This window comes from Callorhinus ursinus, unplaced genomic scaffold, assembly GCF_003265705.2.
Source record: "Callorhinus ursinus isolate GAN/ISIS: 27379988/994484 unplaced genomic scaffold, GSC_fseal_2.0 scaffold39, whole genome shotgun sequence".
Lineage (NCBI taxonomy): Eukaryota > Metazoa > Chordata > Mammalia > Carnivora > Otariidae > Callorhinus > Callorhinus ursinus.
The window spans coordinates 22,634,061-22,661,267 of NW_027397101.1; the positions used below are offsets into that span (position 1 = coordinate 22,634,061).

Consider the following 27,207-nt stretch of genomic DNA (forward strand, 5'->3'; position numbering starts at 1 on the left):
TGCAAAGCATCGTTTCATGACTAATACCTAAGAAGAGTGTGTTCACATTCTCAGTGGTAGGGAATAAAAATAATTCATGTTCTCATGGTGCTAAACCTTTTCATCAAAAATTTCAAAGTATTTTATAGACCTTATTAAAGCAATGCTGACAATAGTAGGTATGACAGCAAGTGAGGTTCGGAGGCTGAAAGATTAATGATAGTGCAGGGGGAGAAAAAAAATCACTCTGCTGCCTTCTCTTTACTTTTTCCCACCGGCTTCCTCCAACCATGGGAGGACACACACACACACACACACACACACACACACACACACACACACCCACCCCGCCCCCCCCACCCCCGCCACCACCACCTGCTGCCAGCTTAGCCTTCCCTTTCTTGGATCATGGCTGACACAGGCTGGTTGGAACCATTGTAAAACTGACTTTGTTTTGAGCCGTAAGTTAAATGCAGGAAGTAAAATACCAGTCACAGGATTAGACTGATTTGCTCATTTAAGAGCAGTTTTAAAGCATCAAGGATAGGGCTAAGGGAGAATCAGAACACAGATAAACCCTGATGATTGATGTAAGTTTATTTTCATCGTTACTAATGAAATAGATCTGAACCCAAAGATGAAAATCCCCAAAGGACTGGGTCACTTTACTAATATGTAATGTATACTTTGTCCCTAAGAAAGCATCACTGTAGCTCATCCTTCCCTGCACTTTTTAATTAGGTTGATGGCATCAGTTTGTTCCAAAGGACAGTTTAATTAAAATGCTAGTGGTGTTGCCTAGGTAAATACTGTACTGATGCTGACATGTTATTATGCAAATTAGCCACTACTGCCCGACTGGTAGGGGATAGTTATTTGATCCACAAGCTGATGAGTTTTTGCTGAACTGGTTGTAGATTTTCACCTGGCAGCCTCCTCCGTGAATTTGTTTCACTGAATACGTATCGAGTGTCTTCCCTCCATAAGTCACTGTGCTAGGCATGCGGGGAGCGCAGAGTTGACCAAGAGCTGGTCACAGCACCTTTGGGAAGTGTGTAGCTTGGCCTGAGCATTCACTGTGTGGACTGTGACATACTTTTTTCTATTCAAAGATTAATGTCCAAATATGCATTTAATCTGCAAGCAAAGGTCTAATTACTACCGACTTTAAATACATTTTTCTCCATTTTACAAGAACAATATGTGTTCCGGAATGTCAGGACCAGTGAAACTTCTGAAACAAAATCACTTGGGGTCTCTGTGTTGAAACGGAGGCTAAATGTTCTCCCAGAATTTCAGGGTTACAAGAAGACTTTTCATGTCATCTTGTCTAATATCCTTGTTTTAAATTATTTGATACCCGATTTCTGGTGACAATCTGAGTTTTTCTATAGGGTAAAAAAAAAAAAAAAAAAAACCAACAAAAAAAAAACCAGGGATCAAATTGTCAGATCACTGAGAATTTGAAACTTTTCTTTTTTTTAATCTAACTTTAGGGATTCATGGTCATTTTGTAGCAGGACTGTCTTCAGGATATTCTCAGCTCAAGGAAAGAGACCATATTAGAAAAAGAAGATGCAATTTTGGTTTTCTTAAGTGATGTTAGGGCTCTGGTGCCTCAGAATGCCCAGACCTTGCCCTGCTTCCTGGTGTTTTATTATTATCTATATCCCAGTGACCCTCACTGCAAAACTCTAGCAAAACCTAGGTTGAAGGCATCTGCTTAGCCTTCAGGTCTTCCTCCTGTTTTCTCCCCTCACCACGTCCCCCAGTATAAAGATTGTTGTGTTACCAAATTATGGCAGGCCTCATAGAGGAAAGAATTAAGCAGGAGTGAACAGAATGAGCAAGTTTGGCAGAGCAAGCCTTCACTGAGTTTAACCATCCCAAGGTGGGAGAGCGAGAAGGCAGAAGGGATTCCATGAATAGGTAGATGGTGGAACTTGATCATGGCAAGTCCTGAATCCCATTCTTAGCCAATGGAAGCAAAAATGCAAGAATGTGTGTGTGTACTCACCTTTGAATACCCATAACTCACAGGGTGTCATGACTGTGGCCTGGGACTGGAGGTCCTTAGCTTGCACGGGGAGCAGGGCTGGAAGTCTCTCCACCCCACAGATCTGTTCCGTTCCTGCCCTGCGGTGAGCAGGAGCCATTCTAGTACATACCCACAGGTTCATGTTCAGGTCTCAAGTCCAGGTTTTGGGAAACAGTCTCTGTATTTATGGGAACCCCCAACCAGGACAGAATGGAACCATCCGAGGGCTTGGGTGTTCTATTATAATGGAAGTGGGCCAGCCAAGAACATCTCATCAGTGTTGCACTGAAGATTTTCTTCTATAGAATCACGTTGGAATAATGGAATAATATTAAATGTTCATTTTCAGGTGGTAAGTATATTTAAAAAGGTTCAGTTTTCTTGATACTAAATCCAGAAGTCACATTTAAGATTTTGTTGCTATTAATAGAAAAACCACCATTTGGATAAGATGGGAGAGCAACTCTCCATCCAGATAGTTTAAAAACAGGCTTTTTTTTTTTTTTTTTTTGCACCTTACCTAGGGTCTCTAAGTTATATCATAAATCGCCTTAAGGTTGCTGGCTTTGGCATCTCGAGGGAAAGAAGGGGCGCTAATAAGGATAATGATTATAATAAGCAGTGTGGCAGGTTGCTGGTAAAGGATGCTGTCTGAAGTGGCTCACCAGAAGCTGCTTCCACACACCAGTGCCTGAGAAAAGCCAGAGGCCACTTGCAGTCTACCGCTTACTCATGCAACCGTCTATGCTTGTATTTTTTAGTACAAATCGATATATTTATATTGCCAAAGATGACACAGAAAGATATCGCTTACTAAATGCCGCGTCCAACGATGAAATAAAAACTTTAGAAAGAACTTAGATATAGGAGCTTAGATTTGTAGGTCACACACACACACACACAGACACACACACAGGGCCTAAGGACCATACCCATATGAGGAGAGAGAAATCCACGCTAGCGTCAGAAGGAGGAGAAAACATCAGGGCACAAGCAGACGTGTGTGGATGAAGCTGTGTGAAGGAATGGAAGTGCTTTTTGACCTTGTCTGCCTTCTCTGTAATAATGCCTTCTCTTCTCCCGGTTAATGCCCCCAAATCCTCTCTTGGAATTTTTTTCTTTTTAAACAGGGAGAGCCCAGTGGTCAAGGGCAACGCGCTGTTAGCCTTAAGCAGCCTCGCTGTCGTTGTATCCAAACACGAAGCCAGTCTCTCCTCAGACTCGGAGGGGGTCCCAGAGGTGAGTTAAGGGCGATTTGAACCAGTTGGGCAACGTTTGAAAAGTGAGAAGCCTCTTTAAGCTGGCCCTCAGTTTATGAGGTTAGAGCCCCTGCCTGTGGCAGCACCAACTTCTGCTACTTGTTGGGTCTTCACACGGGGAGCTTGAGGGGCTCCGCAGACACTTTTCCTTGCTGCTCTTCTGTTTTGCTTTCTCCATCACAGTTAAGTGGTCATTTCCATTTGAAGGTACCAATTTTATGCAACAGGGGTTGTCTTTTTGTGATTACATCAGTGGTAACCAATCTTAGGAGGTTAACTAGGCTTACTGAAAGTGAACAATGCTGTCAAAAAATGATAAATAAGTAGTGTTTACTGACTGAAAAAAATTGTACTTTGCATTTTAATTGTAGATGTCAATGACAAAGTGCCTATTCATTTTTGCAAGGCATTTATTTCTTAATTAAACATGTGGCGAGCTGGCCAATGTTCATTTCCAATGTACTTTTTCAGATAATTCATATCTGTCAAAATAAAAAGGCATGGATTTATTCTTCTTTTAAGCCCCATTATCTAGTAGCTAGCATTATCTGGAGACAATATTGCCAAGTGGTTAAAAAACATAGGCTTTGGAGTAGGAGAGTCCTGTATTTAAATCCCAATACTTGCAACTCACTAGCTCTGTGGCCTATTGTTGGTAAGTTCCCATTGCAAAGCCTGTTCCCCCACCTGTAAAGTGGGGCTAAAGGTACTCACCAGACAGGATTGCTGTGAGGATCAAATGAATGAATATATGTAGAGCTTGACAGTTGGTAGATACTAAGCACTCAGTAATAGTAACCATCATCTGACTTCTTGCTGCAAAAACTGGGCTTTATTCAATGCTATTCAGCCTGTCTCTGTTCCCTCCATGTGTCTTCTGGGCCATCTGTACTCCTTTTTCATGATGGAGTTTTTTGGTTGCAAGCAAAGGAACCAACTCTCATCTAAATAAAAAAGCAGAAGGATATGGCATCCGGAAGCCCATGGAATTGAAGGCAAAGTTTAAAACTGGATTTGGGGAAGAGCATTAGGGACAGGAAGTGTTAGGAGAACCATCACACATCACAGCAGACTACCACCCCTGGGATGGATCGGCTCTGGTCATGTGCTGTGCTTGTCGTTCAAGATTTAGGGTCCCATGTGTCTCGTGCCCACCCCTTGGGCAGGTTGGATGGGTGGCTTCATTGAGCGTTTAAGCAAGCTTCAAATCATGGAGGAGGGAATTCTCCAAAGGGTGCCATTACCAATAAACAAGAGAATAGAGGCTGTGTGGCAAAAGCTACAAATGTATATTACCTGTGGGGAAAGGAAAGGGGCCAAGCAATTATTTCATGAAGCATAGAAGTGTAGTTACCATAGGAAATTTTAACTTTAAATGCAGAATCTTACTTTAATGATGAGAAAGATGTTTTACATCCTTGAAAGAGCCATGGAGTACTTTAGCAGAGACAACATGCTAAGTAGAATCTACGACCTAAAAAGTTAATGTGCCTTTCTAGGATCCCTGATTTTGGGCAGACTTACAGGTAATTTGCCCCGGGGAACCAGGGGTCTAGCTCTGAGTTTGAGTTCCAGGCAGTCTTACTCTTTTATTTCCCCACTGTTTTGTTCTGTGCTGTAACAGATACTACACAAAACATCGAGAGGCCACACAACCCAAAGATGGGACTCTGCTTTTATTCATCACTTTGTCTTTGGTTGTTATTCAGTACAAACTCAAGACCTCATTATTTGATTAATGTTGAGGTTTTCAAACTTTATTTGAAATCTGCATATGACTAACAACCAAAGATCCTAGGAAGAAGGCCTTCTTTGAGTCAAGGCATTAAGTCCAAGGATGCTTACCACTGCCTTGACCTTTGTCGTTTGCACCACCTGAGTGTGACCCTGTGAATGTATGGATGCTTTTTTTTTTTTTAAGATTTTTATTTATTTAGAGATTTATTTAGACAGAAAGAGAGATAGTGAGAGTAGGAACACAAGCAGGGGGAGGGCGAGAGGGAGAAGCAGGCTTCCCGCCAAGCAGGGAGCCCGATGCGGGGCTCGATCCCAGGACCCTGGGATCATGACCTGAGCCGAAGGCAGACGCTTAACGACTGAGCCACCCAGGCGCCCCATGTTGTTGTTGTTGTTGTTTTGCATTCTCTTTCCTTTTCTTTTTCCAACTGAAGATCATTTATGCTTTCATACTTAATTAGCTAGGCCCACATTGTGATGATTCAGAATGATAAATCTATGGTGATAGTAAGCAGAAATGCTAAAGATGGTGATGAGAGTTTCGTAGGCTGTTTTATTGCCTCCTTTGTGAAATGGCAAGTCATAGAAATGAGACATTTTGAGTTTATTTCTCTGCACGTCTCTCCTTTGACCCGCACGTCACCCTCACTAAACATAGGCGGGCAGCGGAGAGCTCTCGGGCATGGTCTGCTTTGCAGCCCCTGTCCTCTCACCTCTGCTTGTCTTGTATAAAAGGTAAATCCTATTCCTGTTGGGGCACAGCTTGAGGATGTGTATTTGTCATATATCTATCTGCCTCCTAACGTCCTGGCAGGTGAAGTTACTTTTTGGTCGTAGCACTTTACTCTTTAATACAGAAGGGGGTTGTGCCCCGGATCTAGAAATAATATTTAGGTTTTATTTTTTTTCCATTATCATTTCATGTTTTTCCTTTTTTTTTTTTTTTTTAAGATTTATTTATTTGAGGGCGCCTGGATGGCTCAGTCGTTAAGCATCTGCCTTCGGCTCGGGTCATGATCCCAGGGTCCTGGGATCGAGCCCCGCATCGGGCTCCCTGCTCAGCGGGAAGCCTCCTTCTCCCTCTCCCACTCCCCCTGCTTGTGTTCCCTCTCTCGCTGTGTCTCTTTCTGTCAAATAAAATCTTAAAAAAAAAAGATTTATTTATTTGAGAGTGAGAAAGCGAGCATGGGAAGGGGTAGAGGGGGGAGGGAGAGAGGATCCTCAAGCCAACTCTCTGCCGAGTGCTGAGCCCGATGCTGTGGGGCTAGATCCCAGGACCCCGAGATCATGGACCTGAGCCAAAATCAAGAGTCTGGATGCTTAACTGACTGAGCCACCCAGGTGCCTCTCACTTCATGTTTTTCTTCATCTGCAGGTTCAGCCTAATTTCCTTTCAATGAAGGAGTGGGTTTCCATGGTGTCTGATACTCTCCTGGTCATTGTGGATAGCCATTACCAACCCAGAGGACAACTTTTCTCCTCGTTTTACTACGTAAGTCTGAGAAATAAAATTTAAAAAATGCTGGGAAAAGTCAAAGGTTGAGGCTACTCATATTAGTTGTTCACGTGAAAGCCATACCATAGTGTGATTACTCTCAGTCTTAGCTTTACGTTGGAATCACCTGAGGAACTTGAAGTGCATGTGTGTGCGTGCAAGCTCGTGTATATATATAAGATCTCTCTATAGATAGAAAAAATACTGACCTGTAGGCCTCTCCTCTGATTTAATTACTTAGGGAAGGGCCCGGGCATCATCAGTATTTTAAAAGGTCTCTAGATTTTTCCCATGTGTAGTCAGAGGCAAGAGCTACAGTTGTAGTGAAATAAACATTGGTTAAAGATTGGGGTCCCTGAGTTTCTACTCGTAGTTTTTTTTAAATTCCAGGACATGTGACCATGGGCAGTTCACATAATCTCTTTGGACCTTTGTTTCCTTATGTGTAAAATGAGGCAATTGAACAATACTATCTATAGCGATTGTAGTCCCAGCTCCACCCCTTACTGGTTTTGTGACTGTTGACCTGATACTTAATCCATCAATTTATTTTCCTTACCTGTACAATGAAGGTAAAGATTAGTGCTTTGCCAACTTTATAAAAGATTTGCAAGGATCACATGATACAACTTGTGGGAAAATGTTTTGAAAACTGTGAAATACTCTATACATATCAAGGAATATTGCTGTTGCTCATAAAAAAGCACCTGTCAGTCACTCTTTTTCTTCATGCGAATATCCTAAGATTTGAAACAAAGTGAAAACACACTTTTTTGGTTTAGGTTTTATTTCCCTTTCATTGGCTGTAGTGCATGCTTTATTTCTGTATCTGCCCAGAATTATTTTGGTTCTGCCTTATCACTCTCCACTGCTTAGGGAATTATAGTGATCATGGGACAATCAGCTGAGTGGTGGAGGATTATAGTCAATTTGAATAAAAATATAGCACAGGTTGTGAACTGTTGCTAAGATCATGAATTGAGCCCGAAACTCCTTTGCCTTGTCTTCTCTGTACAGCATTCTGTGTGCCTCTGTCTGTCCTCCTGCTTTTGGGAGGACCTGGTACGTATTCATCTGGGCCTTAGGGTCTGGAACTAGGATTTTTAACTATACTTGGGGACAAACAAATGACTTGTAGATAATATAGAATTAAAGTGGAAGGTAGATTTTCCTCAAAGAAATTGCGTTATGATCCATTTGTTTGCTGTCAGAAGTGTTCTTATTCCTTTTATGATGAACGAAAAACTAGTTTATATCGAGGTCTTTGCAATAGCGCTCTGGTTCAGATATTCACCAGGACAGGATATTCTATGAGATTTCTAATCGCGCTGCTTAGTTCTTGCAAACCAATAAAAATAATCTCCTTAGTAGCCAGCTCAGGGTTGCCTCTTACCTTTGTGATTTTTGCATTATTTTACTTCTTCAAAGCCCTGATTCAAAAATCACTTTCTTGACTTCCAGTGTTGGAGCAGCTGGGTCATTCTGAATAGTATTGTCATTACAATAATGCTATGTTAATTTAAAGAATACCTTAGCACATGTTTGATTTTTGTTTGAAGTACTAAAACTTAGAGAGCAAATGGGTACAGAATTAAACGCACTTTTTAATGTGCTTTGATTGCAAGGGACAGAACGGCCTTTATGACGTGTCTGAAAATTTGAAGTGAATAATAGTGGCGGAATGATAAACGGGCTTCTTTCCCCACTTGAGACATATTTATAAATGTATATAATGTCTCTTGGAGCTCTCTAACATGGGATTCTTGCAGAAGCTGTTCATACTCAGCTGCCCTGCCATTTTATTAGGGCTTTTATTCATTTCTTTTCCCATAATTACATATAGGAAGGGGCATATAGAGCTCTCCATTTCGTTTTGAATAGCTGGTTATTGCTTTGGAACCAGAGGCTTTTAGGATTTCAACTTCCTTTTTAATTAAAAGGAATTAACCCCCTGTAGGAAATAATCCATCTACTGGGAAGCGTTCCCACCAAAAATTTTGGGAGATCTGCCAATAGGTCCCTGTGCTAAACTTGCACTTCTTCCTTCGTACTAAACTGTAACAACCCGCCCCCCCATCCACCGCACACATGCTCTCTTTCTCTCCTGGAAAACTGGCTTTCTGGACATTTATAATATAGCTTGGTGGTTTCTCCAAGCTTGGGTAACTTCACTTAGGGGTTTGGTGGGTTTCTTTGTTTTTTTGGTTTTTAATCATAAACACACGTGGGCTTTCAAAACACTGAATTTTTTTCAGGCTTTATAGTGAGGGAATTCACACCCTTTAAAAGAAGACACTCCCTCCCCCAATTTAAAAGGATATTAATCAACTGATTGTTTAGTAGCAAATTGTTTCAGGAAGGAAGAGTGAAAAGGGAACCTACCTAGACAAACGCAGAAATCAATTTTTTTTTTTAATGATGTTTTTGATTGGCGGGGGTGGATCTCAGAACCACTGATCCTGTTGTGTGGTGCTTCTGTGATAGGTCTGTTCCCTTCGTGTTTTAAAACCAAAGGCCAACCTCTGTTTTCTTCCTTTGGCATGTCCTAGAAATCCTATTCTGGTGAAAACACAGCTAGTGCGATTGCCCGCTCTGCTGCCGCCACGGCTTTGTCTCTCCTCGTGCCAGTTTTCATGATTTCTTGCAAAGAGAAGGTTGAGGAAATCCTAAACATGCTGGCTGCCAGGTTACCTGGGAAACCAAGAGCTGATGAGTCTCAAGCCGTGCAGATCCACATGGGCCTTGCTTTGGGGATGTTTCTCTCGCGCTTGTGTGAGGAGAAACTCAGGTACGGTTGATGAAAATACTCTTCCGTTTCGTCTTTGTGATGATGTAGGCAGAGGACGTGATGCGCGGGCACACACGTTCCCGAACATTCTGTCCGAGCGATAATGTGGTTGCTAAACTTTTTGAAATGGGCAGGTCCGACCCTTTCTTCTCCTTTGTGAGGGCATCTGTCTTTCCAAAATGCCCTCACAAAGATATTAGAGTATTTTTAGGGTTGCTCTCGTGAATGTGATGGTGACTCGAACATCATTCCACGCTTAGCTGAAAACTCTAGATATATCCATGTAATGAATATGAGGATATGTGTATTCTCATATGTGAGGTATGAGGAAAAGTGTAATCTCGTGGGGCTAAAAATAAAAAGCTGCTTTTTCCACTGGTTTCCAAGGGTGAAAATAATTGTTGATTCTTTATTGATCTCACTATAAAATGGGAGGAAAGATTGGAATATCCCTGCTGCCTGAGGGCACTGGGAATCACCCGGATCACCTAAGAACTCTATGTACCCAGTTTTAAAGATTGCTTTTATCCTGTGCCCTGGCTACATTTTTATAATCCTTAAAGAGTCTTAATCTGTGCATATTATACTGTGTGCTTTATTCCGTTTGCTCAGTTTTGGACTGCTAACTTTACCCTTGAATGGAGCTAACCGAGTATCAGAGACCCAGGTGGAAAATTCCACTAGATGGGAAAGTTTTCTTGTGCATGAATCTACTTTGGTTGTGTTGTCCGTCCTATTTATTCTTTATTTTGTAACAAGTTTTAGAATTTTATATACCCAGGTTGATTGCAGTGTGGTACAACATGAATATTTGAATATCATGAATATTTGGATGTGCACTGACTTGGAATTCAGCCCCGTTTTTCCCCCACACTGGAAATAGGATAGTTGGGAGAGGCATCCTGTTGTGACGTTCCATGTCCTTAAACTCCCCTGGTTGGCAGAAATTAACGGTCTGTCCAAAGCCAAGAGACAGTGTCGATGTGGGTAAACTGGATGACATTATGCTATATTTAGATTTCAGTTTGAAACCAGTGGTTAAGTTTGCGTTTGTAATTTACATAGCTTTGTGCAAACACCATTATGTGAAACCTTTATGAGAACTGCTATTGATCTAGGGAAATACTGTCTTTCAGATGATCATTTTCAGCTCTTGGAAACATCTGTCAGATGATTGGGAAGATTGGCTTCATCTTTGTGATCATAAATGAAAACGTTTCTAGAATGTTCGTTTTGTTCTGTTGACCAGCATTCATATTTATAGGCCTGGTTCTGGACATGAACAAAAGGCTGCCCTTTGCATGTGAATTGACTGTTACATATCTTGTGTGTGTGTGTGTGTGTGTGTGTGACAGAATGCAACATGTTTTTTCAAGCCTTAAAACTTGAAAGTGATTTTTCCCCCTTTGCTACTATTGCTACAAATGGCAGTTTCGTCACCATCTGTGTTCATGCTCTTTCTTCAGTATCTTTCAAGCAGCGTGTTTTACAACTAAAAATGAGCCATGGCAGTTTAATTCCAGGCAACTCATTTCATTTTATCTTGGCTCTGGCTACCCTCTTCCTTAGTTTAGGATGAGAGGCTGCTGGTTTTAGGGCTTGACAAGCTTGCGCTTGCAGTTAATTTAATCATGCTACCTGGAGAAACCTAAAAGATTCATCCCAGTTCCTAGATTACCTCCTGCCCCTGTCTCTCTCTCACTTGACTTTGCACCCGCAGGAGAGCCTGGGGAAGGAAACCAGACAGCTCTTTCCAAGGCCAAATGCCCTCAGAATCAGTGCAAATGTTCACTTTGCTCTAATGATCTGTTTGGACAGCATGCTTCCTCTTTTGGCCAGTTCTTGAGCACTCTAGCCGCCAATGTAGTTATTCACGGTTCCCACCTTCCTAATTTCTTGGAGCAGAGGAATCTGAAATGTTTGCCTTTTGGTGCTGGTGAGTATTTTACTAGATAATGACAATGTCACTAGAGAATGACATTTTTGGAGGAAGTTTCCATTTTTCTAAAGTTAAGTTCATCATTTTGAGGGCTGTTGACTCTGAATAGTCAGTGACAAACAGTAAGTGGCCCAGCATGACCCCCTCAGGGGTACAGGATTAAGACAGTATGTTGGGCTCAAGAATGAAAAATCACCTTGTAGAAGAGAATCATGACAATCCATTTTTTTTTGCCATGGCTTATGAAAAGGTCGCCTGAATTTCAATTCCTGTCTAGAATTTATTCAGAAAAGTGTTATTATTCCCAAGCTTGCTTCTGTCATAACTCCCAGAGGATACTAGAAGATCTCTTCAGCATTTGTTTAGAATAACTAAGTATATTTTACTCCAGAGAACAACTATAATAGGACTTAGTCAAAGCTATTTAAACTGTGTGTGTATGTGTGTGTGTGTGTGTGTGTGTGTGTGTGTGTGTGTGTGTGTGCGTGTGCGCACGCGCGCACTGCAAAATGTAATCCTTCACCTCAGGCAAAACCACTATATTCTTGGTTTGGGAAGACATTTTTTAAAGTGTCCTGTGGCTGGTTGGCATTCCTGGGGCTGCATTCCACTGAGCATGGTCCGAGGGAGCAGCATGACAGTTGACATGTTAGGATCCCCTTAACAGTCAAGTGTTGGTGATGAAGCCCACAACTCTGCCTGAAAAAACAGCCATAGAACCACTTTTTAAGTTTTCTTTTACCGTAGAAGTCCTAGTTCTCACCAAGACCATCGCAAAACCACATCATTTACTCTCTAAAGGTAGAAAAATACATGGCTGGGTTTTTCCCCCCTTCTGCAAAAACAAAAGTAAGAAAAAGGACAAGAACAGCCTTCACAATTGAGACATGAAATCAGAAGTAACAGTCTTTGCAAGAAGGAGATTTGGAATGATTATTGTTAATTTCAGCTTCACGGGTTGTTAGATACTCTGAAGAAAATCACGTTAGCATTCTTAGAAATGTTTCTTGAATTCTGATTTTGGTTTTTTGTTTTTCAGTGGTTTAAAATGTGAATGGGCTGAGGAAATACAAAAGTAGCAGTTTTTGAGTTTATTGGTTTACAAGTGATTATACTGTTTGGGAACTCAGTTATTAAATAAATTCTCTGACTCGTTTCTCTGCCTGCAAAATAAGTATATGTGAATCATCAATATTATTGTTACTTTTATTTTTTTTAATGAAATGAGTGTTCAGTAAAATATTAAGAGGAAATATTATATAGTATTTTGGACATTTGAATGATTTTAAGTAATTGAATTTTTCCTCTTGGTCTTTGCCCAGCGATGTATCTGGCCAACAGATGAACCTTCTTCTGATGAAGTCTCTGGATGCCCTGGAAAATTGCTGCTTTGATCCTAGTCTTGAATATAAGTATGTTGGTTCCATTTCCTCTCTGATATTTGAAGACTGAATCTTTCTCTGCCATACGCTTTGCATTCAATCGTGAAATATTCGCAGGACTAGATCTTGAATTCTTTTGCAAAGAGGTTTCAGTAATAATCAGAACCTGTAATTAAAGGTACTTGTTCTAAAAACCATGTTTCAGCAATAGACAGTTTGCTTCAATACAAAGTAACGGAATGTCATTTTATGGCTGTCATTAAGTTATTAATACCTTAGTTCTGTCTTGTACTTATCATATGAGGCATGTATCTGGAGACTTATATGCATGACTTAACCTTTTTAAATAGTTGAAACTATTCTTTGAATTTGATTGGATGAAGAGAACCTTTGACCCATAATTTAGATTTCCCTTGTGAAATCCAACGACTGAAGAATCAAAACGGAAACAAATATAGGTTACATCTGGGGTTCCCAAACTCCTCAATATTAATCGTTTCTCCCCACCCCACCGCAGACTTCATGCTTTTTAAAGATTTTGTCTGTTAAATTAAATATCTTAAAATTTATTATTCCAGGGGCGTCTGCCTTCAGCTCAGGTCATGATCCCAGGATTCTGGGATCGAGCCCTGCATCGGGCTCCCTGGTCCGCGGGAAGCCTGCTTCTCCCTCTCCCACTCTCCCTGCTTGTGTTCCCTCTCTAGCTCGCTCTCTCTCTCTGTCAAATAAATAAATAAAATCTTTAAAAATAAATAAATAAAAATAAATTTATTATTCCAGTTGTGAAAGGTAACCAAAAAACAAATAAGAATAATTAGAAAGGAATATCTTGCACCTGGTTGGCTCAGTTGGTAGAGCACGTGACCTTTAATCCAGGGATTGTGAGTTCGAGCCCCATGTTGGGTGTAGGTATTACTTAAAAATAAAATCTTAAAAAAAAAAGAAAAGAATACCTCAATAACTGTTAAGCATACTCAGTGAGACATTTAATGTTTTAATTGGTCTGTGACTTGTGTGGGAGAATATAATGTTATTAGACTTCCTAAAATACTAACACAGTCGGGGACTTAACGTTATATCTTTTTGGACTTCCACGTGTTTTGCCAACTCCAGTTTAGATCCTCTGGTGTTCATTGTTACTAAAAAACTCAACAAATTGTAAGCACTAACCTCCAGTTTATTAACTCATTTACTTTTTGCTGTTATAGGCACTGCTCAAATGTGACTGTTTACATTTGTGGCCTTTAGGAACTTAGGATCTGAAGTTACATCCATGTCATCTAGCCTGTTAGGTTCAGAGAGAAAAGAGTAACTAGTAGAAGTAACTGCATATCTCAAATATTTCATTATGAGTAGATAGAGTCAAATCTTCACTTCCTTAGTGGTAGTTATAGGATCTTCTTTCAGATGCAGGCTAAGATCAGATAAGAATCATTGACATCCACCCAGTTTATCATGAAACACTTTAGAGATGAAATGAGACATTTTAAGAGTGTGGTTTTGAATATGGGAAAAGAGAGTTCAGTGGCATGATTGAAGTCTCTTGAATGTAGAAAATGATTAATGGAAGGGATAGGGCCATTTAGCTGTTACTGGGTCTGATGAAGAGTTGATATTTTGGAGCCCAATCCACGTGTTGGTGGTGTTACCTTTTACAACCAAGGAATAAGATAAATTTCTCCCCCCCTGCCCCGCCCCCCCCCAAAGGTATCCATCATAGCTATAGCTCAGGGTATTACAAAGCTGGGAACAAATTTGTGGATCAACTTCCTGTAGGTTTTCAGCCAGTTGGAACAATCAGGAATGACTTACATATATTATCTCCACTAGTCTGCAGGAAGTTTGTTTGAATGAAGGAGAACCATAGCGATAACTGAATTGTCCACAGTGTGGGTATTTATGCATATAACAAACCTCATATGCCTAAGGACATTTAACATTACCTATTAACTTTTTATATCGAGAAGATTCTTATTTCTTCATTATTCTTTCTTGATTCTTACCTCCTTAGTGATCAGCTGTGCTTGGGAGAGGAAAGGGTGGGCCCAGACAGGGACTAATCCTGCAGAATTAAGTAGAATAGGGTCATCAGAAATCTCCCGTCCATTTAGTAAAGTCTTGCCTCTCAGAGCTCAGTTAAAAGCCCAGATCCTTCAAGAAACTGTTCCATCTTCTTCAAACTCCCGTTATTTCTACAGTTAATGAAGTTTAGTATTCTGTCATTCCTAATGCTTTGTGGTTCTTAGGGCTTGGGTAGCTCTGTCTCTGGTTTCAGTTCAGCTAATACCAAGCAGCCGCATACTGTGCTAGGCATTTTCACATCCATTTCTCCTGTCATTCAGCCCCAATGACAATCTAAACATTAATACTAAAACAGGAACACTCATTGCTTTGGTTTACAGATTAAGAAAATGAGTCTCACACAGGAGACCGGTTCAAGGTCACACAGTCAGTAGCAGCTAGGGGAGGAACCTAGGTTGTCTGCCTTCAAAGCCATGTTGTCTCTTACAATAGTTCGGTGGAGAGAACACATTTCAGTAGAAAGAAGGCAATTTGATACCTGCCAATATGGTGTTTACTATTTTTTTTTTTGACATGTGAGTGTGTCTCGCTACTAAAAAGCAAGACAGACAGACAGACATACAGACACACTAGGCCCAGGCATAAAGTATTCCCCTAACTAATGAGATTCAGGAGTCTAGGGCAGTCCTCCCTCAAGTGAAATAGTGGAAGCATTACGGAGCTAGTTAATAGATCCGGGAGCTTGCCGCCTCAAGTGATAGAATTCACCCAGAGCAAATTCACCACGCTTCCTTGATTTAATGGACACGTCCCTGCTGAGAGGACCCAGCACCTGGGCTGGCCCGTGTGTGTGGCCTTATCACTTACATTCTGCTGCCATCTAGTGGTACTCATTGTGCCATTGCAGTCCTCACAGCCTTAACTAGTCCTGCCATCCATCAACGACCTGAGTGCTGGTTAATTACTATTGAGCTTCTGCAAATACGATAACATCTGTATAGCACTTTGTAAAGGGCAATACGCTATACAAATGTTAACTGTTATTAGAACTAATTATTAGATGGCCTTATACTTAATCTGCAGGGTTGTCCACAATAAAGTAAGGAATTGAAGATTCATCTCTGGTTAATTTTAGAAACAATTTATCATTATATCTCAGTTGATATAGCAACACGCAGAGCAGAATTGCATAGCTTTTAAGTCTCCGATTTTCTTTTAGCCAGTGATATTTTAATATACTTGGATAAGAGATTCAAATAAGTAGAGACATAATAGGGCATATAATTTTAAAACTCAAATTCTCTTTGTCATTTGTTAGTATTCTTCAAGATTCATGTTAGTAATTCCAAAACCTGAAATTTATAGCTAATATTATCATTTGTTTCTATTTCATCTGTCTGAGACACCTCCATGGAACTCCTTTTTGTTTTCAGTGGAGGGAAAGATGTGAAAGCTAACTCTGCCCAAGTTATTCTTGGTTTGGAGCTGACAAATATATCAAAGGGGAGCTAAGATGAGGTAAAATGCATAGTAGTGCTGACCTAAGCACCTAGGAGAATCTTTAAGACTAAGGACAAAAAATAAACCCATTAAAATATAGACCACTTGGAAATGACAAGAAAACATATAAGGAATAAGGCTTTAGGACTACCTTCTTGGACCATGCTGGAAAAATGAGACAGAGTAGGAGGAGTTGAGAAGGTCAATGGATGCATACACCCTAGCTTATTTATATTGGCACACGTATATACGTAGTTAGATTATATATTCATATATGACAACAGTCATTGACCGTTTTAGCAATGAATAGAATCGTTAGTGAATGGTAACCTTGCCCAAGAATAATTATGCTGTGATAATATTAGGTAAATGTGAACTAGAAACCAGGATGTCTTTTTCTAAGCCTTTGTGCCCATATGCCTTTGGGTGGTAAAAGAGGAGTTTTAGTCCAGGAGATAAAGATTTTTGCATGCCCAGAATAGCCCCAAAAAGCCAGACTTAGGATACCTGCTACTTATTGAGAAAGATAAACCCTGATACTTAAGTGAGCTTTGAGAGGTATCCTTTTTCCACATGAAATCTGACACTCCTCTTTCTTAAATTAGTCTGGCAAGAAATGGAAATTGAGTTTTCTTGATTGAATCCTGGATAATATATTCAATGTATTTAGCACTGGTAAATTTTGCCTCCAACCGAATATAAGAATCCAGTCTTGTTTTTGTTGTTGTTTTTCTTGTAGATCTTCTTTCCACTTTAGACTTCCTTGGATTCCTGCATTGGGTCAGTTCTTCAGCATTCAATATTGATTCAATTTCTGTCCCTGTCAAAGCAGTATACTAGGTGCCACAGATAATGTGGTGAGAGAAAGTCAGAAAATGTACCCATCCTCGTGGAGCTTGCAAACTAGTGAAGGACATGGGCAGAAATCAAACAGTCCTTCAAATAATCCTCATCAGAATTGATAATTAAGGGGTGCCTGGGTAACTCAGTTGGTTAAGCACCTGCCTTTGGCTCAGGTCATGATTCCAGGGCCCTGGGATTGAGCCCCATGTCTGGCTCCCCGCTGAAGAGCTTCTCCCTCTCCCTCTGCTTCTCCCCACCTTGCTCATTCTCTCTCTCAAATAAATAAATAAAACCTTTTTTAAAAAAAGAATTTATAATTAAAATTGTCTGAATTAAATTAGTATGGGGTGTTATGGGAGAGTCCTGAAGAGGTTCCCTGCTGGGCCAGGGAAGGTGTCCCTAAGGAAGTAACATTTGAAATCTTAATCGAAAGTAGCAGTTAAATAGTCAAGAGGGAGCAAAAGTCAAATTTTTCAAAGTATTAATCACATTTTGTCTAACTATATCTGTGGTTCTAATTTTGTCAAATTTTTATATGCACCAGTATAGAAGGAGCCAAAAAAACCAAAAAACAACCACACAAAAAACTTCCCTGTAGATTCTAAATGGAAACAAAGACTTTAAATCCATACTAATGAAGAGCGCCTTTCCTCCTTCAGAAGTGTGATTTGTCTCAAAAGCATGCAGTGTTCAGATGTTAGATGCTGATTTAACTGGTGGGAAATGCGTTGTGCTAGTTGAGCTTGTTAAGTTCCTGTAAGCTGTAACAGCAGTTCTGCCTAGCTAATGGTGGATTATTACTGCAGTAGCTTCTTTACAAAGGATTTCCTAATGCCAGATAGTTATGCAATGGAACCTAGAAAAACATGCTCGAGATATGGTGCCTTCTCATAGGCATTTCATCAGGGCATCCCTACGGGGCCCTGAGAGGGGCCCGGGGCTTGGCAGATGGAGCAGAAGGCTCCTGGCCATGCTCTGCTGGAAACTCTCCGTATGACCTTGAACAAATCCTGTAGCCTCTCTGTCCTTTTGGGGGTCTCTTTTCCATTGTGGATGCTTCATTTGCAAGAGGTGTTTGAGGGAAGGAACTAACATGTTCAGGAAACAATGTGAAGGTTCTTGACGCCAGCTGAGGAGATAGATCCTATATACGAGCAAAATGACATAACCTACAGGCTTTGAAATATGTTATTGGAGAAATGCCCTGGAATGGCAGTCTTCGGCGGCAGATATCATGACAGGCAAGCCAAACCAGAGTCGGGCTGATTTTTGAAAACAACTCAGCATTTCCTCAATTCAAAACACAGCAATGATGACAAAAACTTTTTTTTTTTTTTTAAAGTAGAAAATCATCCTACGGCTGCATTATCTTGTCATACTAACTAGAAGTTTTCTGGGAGAACAATTTTTTCTTTAAATGGATATGTATTCTTTCCCGAGAATTGGGGCACAAAGCCTAAGATTCCACTTGAATTGTCACATGGGGTAACTTTTGACAAGCCTGTCATTTGTCCATTTTCTCTTCTGACCCAGTGGTACTCGGAGGGATCAGAGGGGAGAAGAGAAGAGGATTAATGTCATTGTGCACAGACAAATACACAGTTTCTCTAAGAAATTCCACTTGTGGAAGTTGACTAGGAAACACCAGGCACTTAGCAGTACCTCATCATCATGTTCTGCGACATATTCCCCCGTCATTAGTCAGATGCCCTCAGCTCATATTCTGAAATGGAGTCTCTTCTCTCATGCAGTTCGTCATAGTGCCATCCACATGTGGACATGGGGGGATGGTGCAGAGGACCACAGAACTTCTCTAAGTGCAGGGATGGAGCTGGTTGAACTTGACTTTTTATTCATCCTCCTACCTCACATGGAGTTTAACTCAGATCTGTTTCAAATTTTCATTTGTTCTTCTCCCGTGGGTCCACAGCACTAACATGGGCCATAGACCCCTGTTTTGATAGAAAGTTTTCCACTCAAGGGGGGAGGGAGGCAGTGGGTGTACCTGTGGTGGTTCACGGGACACACTTATATACCAGGCAGCAGACTGAGAATCCAGCCATCTCATCTCAGGTCCAAGAGCAGTGTAAACGTCCATGATAAGTGAAGAACGTTGACATGGATTTCTGGTGATTTGAATGCCTGATTTTTTTTTTTTTTTTTTTTTGCATCAAGCACGGGCTGTATATTGGGCGTTGGACTTGTTCTGTCTCTCATGAGCCACAGCAGCCAAACGGAGTCTCGAGTTCACGTGGCAGCATCGCTTCGGAAGCTCTCAACGTACCTAGATGACAGTGGGAGCCAAAGCAGAACATTTCAGGAGGTAGGAGCGGGGAGTTATGGCTTTCTTTCCTTTGTTGTCTTTTGTTTTCCTGTGGCCACTTATTTTCTCCTTCTCCTATTTTGGTAACCCTGAAATTAAATTCTTCCTCAGTTTCAACTGGGATGAGGAGAAAAATCTGAGTGGCAAACCACCGACTTTAGATCATAAGGTTTTCAGACTGTGCGGCTGTTTAAATAAACTCAGACTTAAATGTGGCCTATAAGATAAGAGCCTTTAGTGAATGCAAAAACCCAAGTCCACATCGCTAGAAGGCACTTTCGAAGAAGAGTTGCGATTTCCGGAGGAAGGTTCAATGGAGATTTTTAGAATTACGTTCGAGCCAAATGTAACTTTAAAAGATGGCCAGGAATAAGCTTAAGAAACTGTGGATCAAAAAAGGCATTTGATTTTTTTCTTTTCTTTTTTTTTAATGTCAGCTAGCATGAAAAATCATTGAGGAAATTCCCTTTACCACACTTAATGAAAAGATTTTTCTGTTACGGTGAATTTCTGTTACGCAGAATTGCAGGTCATGGGACACAGCTCTTGAGTGTCGACTGCATTCAGAGTGGACGTCTGAGGTGTGTGTGTGTGTGTCTGCCCAGGTGAAGCTGCACGGCCTGGGATCTGTCTTTGGGAGGACCCGGGGGTGACCTTTTGACCTGGCCAGATTCCCTGTCTCATTAGAGCAGATTCTCTTTTCTCCGGGCCGGCCCACGAGCTATTGATGAGTACATAATGGCTACTCTGTCCCCCGCTCAGCCCCTCTGCTTTCAGCTATAGGACTTGTTGAATCGGTGAATTTCTCTGGGGCACAGAGGGTTGAAGTTTTGTTCTAATACATGCACCACATTTCCATTTTTAAAGGAGTTGCAGAGCACAGTTGAAAAGGACACATCTTTTTAAGCAAAGGGAGAAAATTTTGCCACCAAGGGGCAGTTTGATTAATAAACGAAAGCAGGATTTTTAGAGCTTGATGCTTCAGTCCGCCTTGACGTTTTGATTTGTAAGGCCTCGAGCAGGCAGTTTGGTTTTTTTCCTCCCTTCTGATGTTTTATTACCCAATTTCGACCTTAGAAACAGCTTCCTTTCTTCATGCCGTATTGACCAGGGTTGGGAGTTGAACATTTCCACTTTGCCTGAACAGCATCTTTGTGAAGGAGGGCTTCGGGAGGAAAACGTGAGGTAGCGGGGAGGGGATGGTTAACCAGGATTTGCAAAAACTGAGGCTCAAGTAGATTGAGTGACTTGCCTGAAGTTTCTTAGCCTGTCAGTGGTCAACGTGGGACATACACCTGCGTGGGCCGTCTTAACTCCCAGCCTTGTCTTTTATTTATAATTTGTTCATTCATGTATTCATCTAGTCATTTATTTATTAAATTAGCACACCAGTGCTCTGAGGTAAGGAATATTACCTCTATTTTACACCATTTATGCGACTCTAAAACCCATATGCCTGGCCGCTCTGCCCCACTCCTTCTAGGAGGGAATCTGAAGGCAGCCACGTGTCCCATCTTTGAATTTCCTCTCCGGCTTGGCCTTGGATCAGAGCACATGGCTATTAGTAGCATTCGCCGGGGGTGAAAATCTAGCCTCTACTGTCGATAGATCCAGTGTTCTGACATGAGATGGTGAGGGAACTTGCTGATTGTGAGTCTAAAGACCTGGATTTGAATCTCCCTTCGGTCACTGGCAAGCTATATGTAGTTGGACCTCAACATCCCTACCTGTAAAGTGGGAATTCTGACCTGCATCTCATACCATCGTTAGGACATGTCAGGCAGCGAAACAGTGCCTCGTCTGTGGTAGGCGTACTTGAATCCAGTCCTTATCCCGGAGAGAAGTTGGACAGAACATTGGTGTCCACTAAATCGTGTTCTTTCGTTTTCCCTCACGCAGAAACATCTCCTGCTGTCTCTTCTTCTAGGTCCTGGCCTATACCCTCAGCTGTGTATGTACCTCAGCGTTCAGTACCGGGATCGTTGAGGCTGCAGAGGCTGAAGATATCATGAACAAGCTTCGGGTGTTGGTAGAAAACAACCAACAGGTTGGAATGCGTGCCCTGATTCCTCCTCTCTTTGGGTCTCATGTTGCTGCTGAGTCCTAATTTTGACTGACTCTGATTAGACTATTATCAGAATGTTTTCATGCCCAGAACTGAGGAACTTCTTTTTTTTTTTTTTAGGATTTTTAAAAAATTTACTTGAGATTGCTTCTCGGCCTTTTGGCTAAGATCAAGTGTAAGAAATTTACTTGAGAGAGAGAGCAAGTGCACAAGTGGGTGGGGGGAGGGACAGAGGGAGAGGGAGAAGCAGACTCCCCACTGAGCAGGGGGCCTGAACGCAGGGCTCCATCCCACCACCCTGACACTATGACCTGAGGCAAAGGCAGACACTTAACCAACTGAGCCACCCAGGTGCCTCCAGAACTGAAGAACTTCTGACTTTTCTCACTGCTGTAGCCAGTGGTCACAGATGTCTTTTTTTTCTCCTTATACTCTATCTTTTGTAGGTACTTCTTTTTCTTTGTCAGAGGGAGTATAAAAGGCTTTTCTCTCTCTCCGTCTCTATTTATAAAACCTTCAAGCATGTGGCTAGGGAATGTAAGGCTAGCGATAACAATTTGTAAGGATAAGAATACTTAATGGACTCTGATAAGGTCAAACCTCAGCAGATTCAAAGCAGAGAATCTCTGCTCGTGACTGAATATGGATGGGACAACTTAAATACCTATAAGTTAAATTAAATACCTTTAAAATGTTCCTTCTGAAATATTATTCAGCCTTAAAAAGGAAGGAAATTCAGACACATGCGACAACATGGATGAATCTTGAGGACATGATGCTAAGTGAAATAGACCAATCACAAAAAGACAAATACTGTATGATTCTATTGATATGAGGTATTTGGAATCGTCAAAAGCTTAGAGACAGAAGGTAGAAAGGTGGTTGCCAGGGGCTTGGGGAGGGGGGAATGGGGAGTTATTGTTTAAGGGGTATAAGGTTCGAATTTGCAAGGTGAAAGAGTCCTGGAGATGAATGGTGGTGATGGTTGCACAGCAGTGTGAATGTACTTAATGCCACTGAAAAGTAGTAAAAATGATAAATTGTATGTTATGTATATTTTACAACAATTAAGCTGAAAAATATGTTCCCTCTGATTACACACGTTATAAAATTGCCCCGTCTGTATTTTTTTTAGATTTCTCCAAAAATCTTTTTTTAGATTTTTAGATTGGCCATGGTGGATTCTTGCAGGATTCACTGGTTATTAGCCAATATTGTATTGTATTTTACTATTTTATGGATCTACGAGTGCTCTCTTAAATTTGGAGTAGGTTTTGCACCACCAAGATGTGGAAGTTTGCCCATATACTGTGCTCGTTATGGGACTTCTCCTCTTGTTTGGGAGTTGACTAGGCTTGTGCGGTCTACCTCAGTATTTTCACCCTAATTCCTTCTGAAAATTTGGATCGTTTGAATCAAGTCTTGTAGTGGTCCAGTATTATTTTCCTAAAATAAACCATTCACTGCAGCTGAAGACTGCAGTTTCTGTTGCAAACCAAAGTCTTGCTTTTCTTTAAAAACTCTGCAAGCCGCCGATTTTCAGATGGCGAAAGAACCTGTCAGTAGGAAAGGGAGCCCCTCGAAGTGCTTAGATGCTTTCTATAAAATTCTGTGCCATCTGTGCTGTTCTTCTTTTTCCTTACCCTTTGTTTTTATTCATTTACAACAGACTTCAGGTTTTGCCCTGGCATTAGGAAACCTAGTTCATGGTTTGTCCCTGTGCGGACACGGAAAAGCTGAGGACATGGGCCACAGACTGCTCCCCGCCTGGATCAGAGTTGTTCTAGCAGAGGTAGGAGGTCACGTCCTAGCATGTGATTTTATATTTTATAAAGGAAAAAAGAGCAACTTTATTGGACCATTTATAGGTGCTGCTAAGATACACAGCCTAACAATAAAAGAATAGGCAATTTCAAACGAAAGAGATGCAGGAACTTTAAATCCCTTGTAAATGATACATCCTGTCAACCATTATAGCTTTTTTTAAAAACACAGGCTATTTTCTCAGTGTTTTAATTTTCAAACAGCACTGTGGTTTTGAAAAATACAGAACAACAGGAGCCACCTCTGATCGAATAACTTCAACCTATTACTGTATTCAAGTCAGCTGCCAGTTTTGGTTCCGTGATGCAGGTTATGTTGACCCTACAAATGTAGTACCATTTTGACCAGTGTTTCTCTAGGATATAATAAGTTTTATAGCATTCAAACCCCAGGACTATTTGCCTCTTGACATACCTGATGCTTTGTTTTCAGGGCACTCCTACAATGCTCTGTTTGGCAGCGCTTCACGGCATGGTGGCCTTGGTAGGCTCTGAAGGGGATGTAATGCAGGTAAACAAACAAACAAGCAAATGAACAAAACACAAAGGGAAGAAATCTAAATGTGTACATAACCACAGCAAGAGAATACCCAGTATCTCAGTGTGCTAAGGACAGAATACATGCTCGTAGTAGTAATGGTTATACTGGGTTTTCGATGCCTTGATACATAGAAAATTGCTCTTAGTGGAGAATTCATTTTTAGAGATTTGCTCCTTCTTTTATTTGGTTCGTAAGAACTAAACTTAGTCAGCCTACGTACTTCCCACAACGTTCCCTGTCCAAGAAAAGTGACTGAATCATATGAAATGTCAACAGTTATCCCTAAGAAACTCCATTTTGTATCTGTAATGTTTAAGTTTATATCTAGGTAGTTATTCTTTCACTTTTAAATGTTTTCCCCGGTGGAAATGTTTCATTTATGTTTCAGTTTACAAGTAATGCTAAAGAGCACCTGTGTTCATACAGCAAAGGTCTATTCAGTGAGCACTTCTTGCAGCACTGACCGATGTTAGGAAATCGGTGATAAATACGGCATGGGCCCTGCCCTCAAGGAGCCCACAGCTTTTGTTTCTGAAATGTAAGGACGTAGTGGTAATGATACCATAGCTTAGAAGATGAGAGCTCATCCACTGGGAATATCATTATTTACTTTTTGAGGATGTTGGGGTGGATATTTCTTCTTTTTCTTTCAGCTGAAGTCAGAAGCCATCCAGTCCTCTCATTTTCAAGCCAGACTTAATGAAGTCATTAAAACTATAACTCAGGTGAGAAGAGGAATTTAAAACCCTTGGATGGGGAAACAGATAACTACCCCCCTTTTTTTTTGAGAGAGATAAAAGATAGAGAGCATGTATGTGGGTATGAGCAGGTAGAGGGGCAGCGGGAGAGGGAGAGAGAGAGAATCTTAAACAGGCTCCAAGCCCCGTGCAGAGCCTGATGTGGGGCTCGATCTCATGACTTTGAGATTATGACCTGAGCTGAAACCAAGAGGCGGACACTTAACCAACCAACTGAGCCACCCAGGTGTCTCTCAGCTACTTCCTTTTACTGCCTTTCTCTTTCATGGTACAAATGGTTTTACTTGGAAAATGAGATCTCTGGGTATTCACATTGAGTCCAAGCAGCACTTGAGAGTAGCTTATGGCCCCACGTTTACTGACAAACACGCACTTCCTCTGGAAAAAAAAAAGCTGGCATTTTTGAGTTACCTGAAGTTGGCTTGGTTTCCTTTAAAAGTGAAACTCTGACCCTGGAAGGGATGTTAGGCCTCAGGACAAAGTAAAATGGAAGGTGATCAAAGGGAAGGATAGATATCTAAGAATGGATGAGAAGGGCTAGGTCGGATGTCACTGATAAAAGTATTTGGGTTAATTATTATCAGCATTCTTGGCTAGAGAGTAAGTGTGTTCATCTGCTGAGAAATGATTATATATTTTAAGATTTTATTTATAAAAATTTATTAGTTTTGTTGCATCGACCGTGAAAGCACAAAATGAAAAAAGTTGAAAAAATATCATTGGTGGTTCTCGCAACTTGAAGCAAGTGTTAGTAATAATTGGTCTTACTTCTTTTCAAGTATTCTTATTTTCTTTGCACGATTGGTATTCTTACTATATGTAGAACTTTGTAGATAGTCTTTTCACTTAGTTCTTTTCATTTAGCATACTTTTTTCCTTCTTGTAAATACAGCTGATTATTACATCTACCACATAAACAAGTTTTAGTAATTCATGCTTTGAAAAGCAAACATAAATCTCTGAACAGAAAAAACGCTCTTTTGCGTGTATGAATGTGATTCTCAGAAAAATAATTATACCAAAACTTAAGTGGCTATAACTTGGGGGAGAAAAATCTATAAATGAAAAGTTATTTAAGAAAATCCTTATTATGAGTGATAAAGCAGTAGTAGAACATTACTTAAAGAAGAGAACAAAATAATATCTCCTTCCATTTTTAGAGGTATTTTATTCTTAAATAACACCTTTTTTTTTTTTTACTTTTTGGATTTTTTCCCCCTTTTTATTTATTTATTTTTTTAACTTATTTATTTGTCAGAGAGAGAGAGAAAGAGAAAGCATAGCAGGGGAAGCAGCAGGCAGAGGGAGAAGCAGGCTCCCTGCCGAGCAAGGAGCCTGATGTGGGACTCGATCCCAGGACCCTGGGATCATGACCTGAGCCGAAGGCAGATGCTTAACCGACTGAGCCACCCAGGCGTCCCTTTTTTCCCTTTTTTTAAAAAAAAATTCCTTTGAGACCAGTCAAACTCAGTGAAACCTGAGACAACCGGTACTACCTTCTGTCATGATTGATTGATTGATTCATTCGTTCATTTCTTCAGCAACAATTGTTGATCACTTGTGTGTCCAGGGTTTAGTACATTAGACATGTGATGTACGTCTTGTCAGAGAACTTGTCATGACCAGACAAGCCACCACCTCATAAAAGATAAATGACTTTCTCTGAGTGACCTTTTATTAAATGGAGTGTGGATCATGCCTGATCATTGCACTGTTAACACTTTAATCCATAGGTCATCAGTGTGTCTGGGGTGATTGGTCTTCAATCAAATGCTCTCTGGCTTCTAGGACATCTTCATCTGTCTACTCTGTCCTCAAGTCAGAGTAGAACCTCTGGTAAGATCAGAGTCTTAGAACACTGGGGTTTGAAGGAGGGGTTGCTGACTGGTGGCCGTGTACTTGGCTGAGAGCATTAATCTTTGCAGCTGCCATAAGTGGTGGGTGTTACCATCTCCCTTTTACGTTAGAAGAAGAGGGGCTGTTGGGGAGCTTCCTGACTTGCCCAAGTACCATCTCTCTTTTATATCAGAAGAGGGGCTGTGGAGAGCTTTCTGACTTGCTCAGGGTCCCATGTCCAGTTGAACTCACCTCTGTCAGCCTCCAAAGCCCATGCTCTTTTCGTTCTTCCTCCATGCCTTGCTCGGAGGACAGAGTCGACAGTCTAACCCCATATTTCACAAATGAAGACATTGAGGCTTAGAAAGATTACATGACTTACATGTGGAGTTTAGTGACAAATCCAGAAAGTAGGAACAGGTCCTTGAAGCTCGGAAGAGAGTTCTTTTTATTTTCCTAGATGGAATTACAGTTTGTATAATACTCCTATTTCATTAAAAGTCTCTTCCTCCAAGACTGGATTTCTCCGGGCCCCTGCTTTTAAGAAATTGATGGGGTACATACATTTAAAGATATGCACATACTTGGCATTGAAATTAAAATCCTACATCTTTAACATAACAAGGCCTTTTTTCTATTTCCACATTTTTGATGAAAAGCAGTAAAAAATATTTTCAATTCCCACATGCTTAATTTAAGCATGTGGAGATTTTCTGCAGAAGGCATCACTGTAATACACTGGGACCTGAATCTGCTCCTTGATCTTTATAGAATTTTGACTCACTGGCTCTCTTGGACCCAGGCCAGAGAGGTTTTGGTACCAAAGATTTCTCGTTAAAACCTAGTTTCGCAGATCCCCTGACAAGTAGTCCATGGACA

At 40.9% G+C, this 27,207-nt stretch overlaps 1 protein-coding gene across 5 annotated transcripts in view; it reads left to right on the top strand.

The window, feature by feature from the left end:
* Positions 1-27,207, top strand: part of FOCAD (focadhesin) — a 307,583-nt gene that overhangs the window by 237,881 nt on the left and 42,495 nt on the right. For all 5 annotated transcript variants that reach the window (XM_025887857.2, XM_073880862.1, XM_073880859.1 and 2 more), the window contains 10 exons: positions 3,148-3,256; positions 6,389-6,505; positions 9,058-9,296; positions 12,558-12,647; positions 19,158-19,305; positions 21,233-21,352; positions 23,040-23,162; positions 23,627-23,704; positions 24,388-24,459; positions 26,226-26,328. In XM_025887857.2, the coding sequence (XP_025743642.1) occupies positions 3,148-3,256; positions 6,389-6,505; positions 9,058-9,296; positions 12,558-12,647; positions 19,158-19,305; positions 21,233-21,352; positions 23,040-23,162; positions 23,627-23,704; positions 24,388-24,459; positions 26,226-26,328 (1,199 nt within the window). The remainder of the gene's footprint in view (positions 1-3,147; positions 3,257-6,388; positions 6,506-9,057; positions 9,297-12,557; positions 12,648-19,157; positions 19,306-21,232; positions 21,353-23,039; positions 23,163-23,626; positions 23,705-24,387; positions 24,460-26,225; positions 26,329-27,207) is intronic.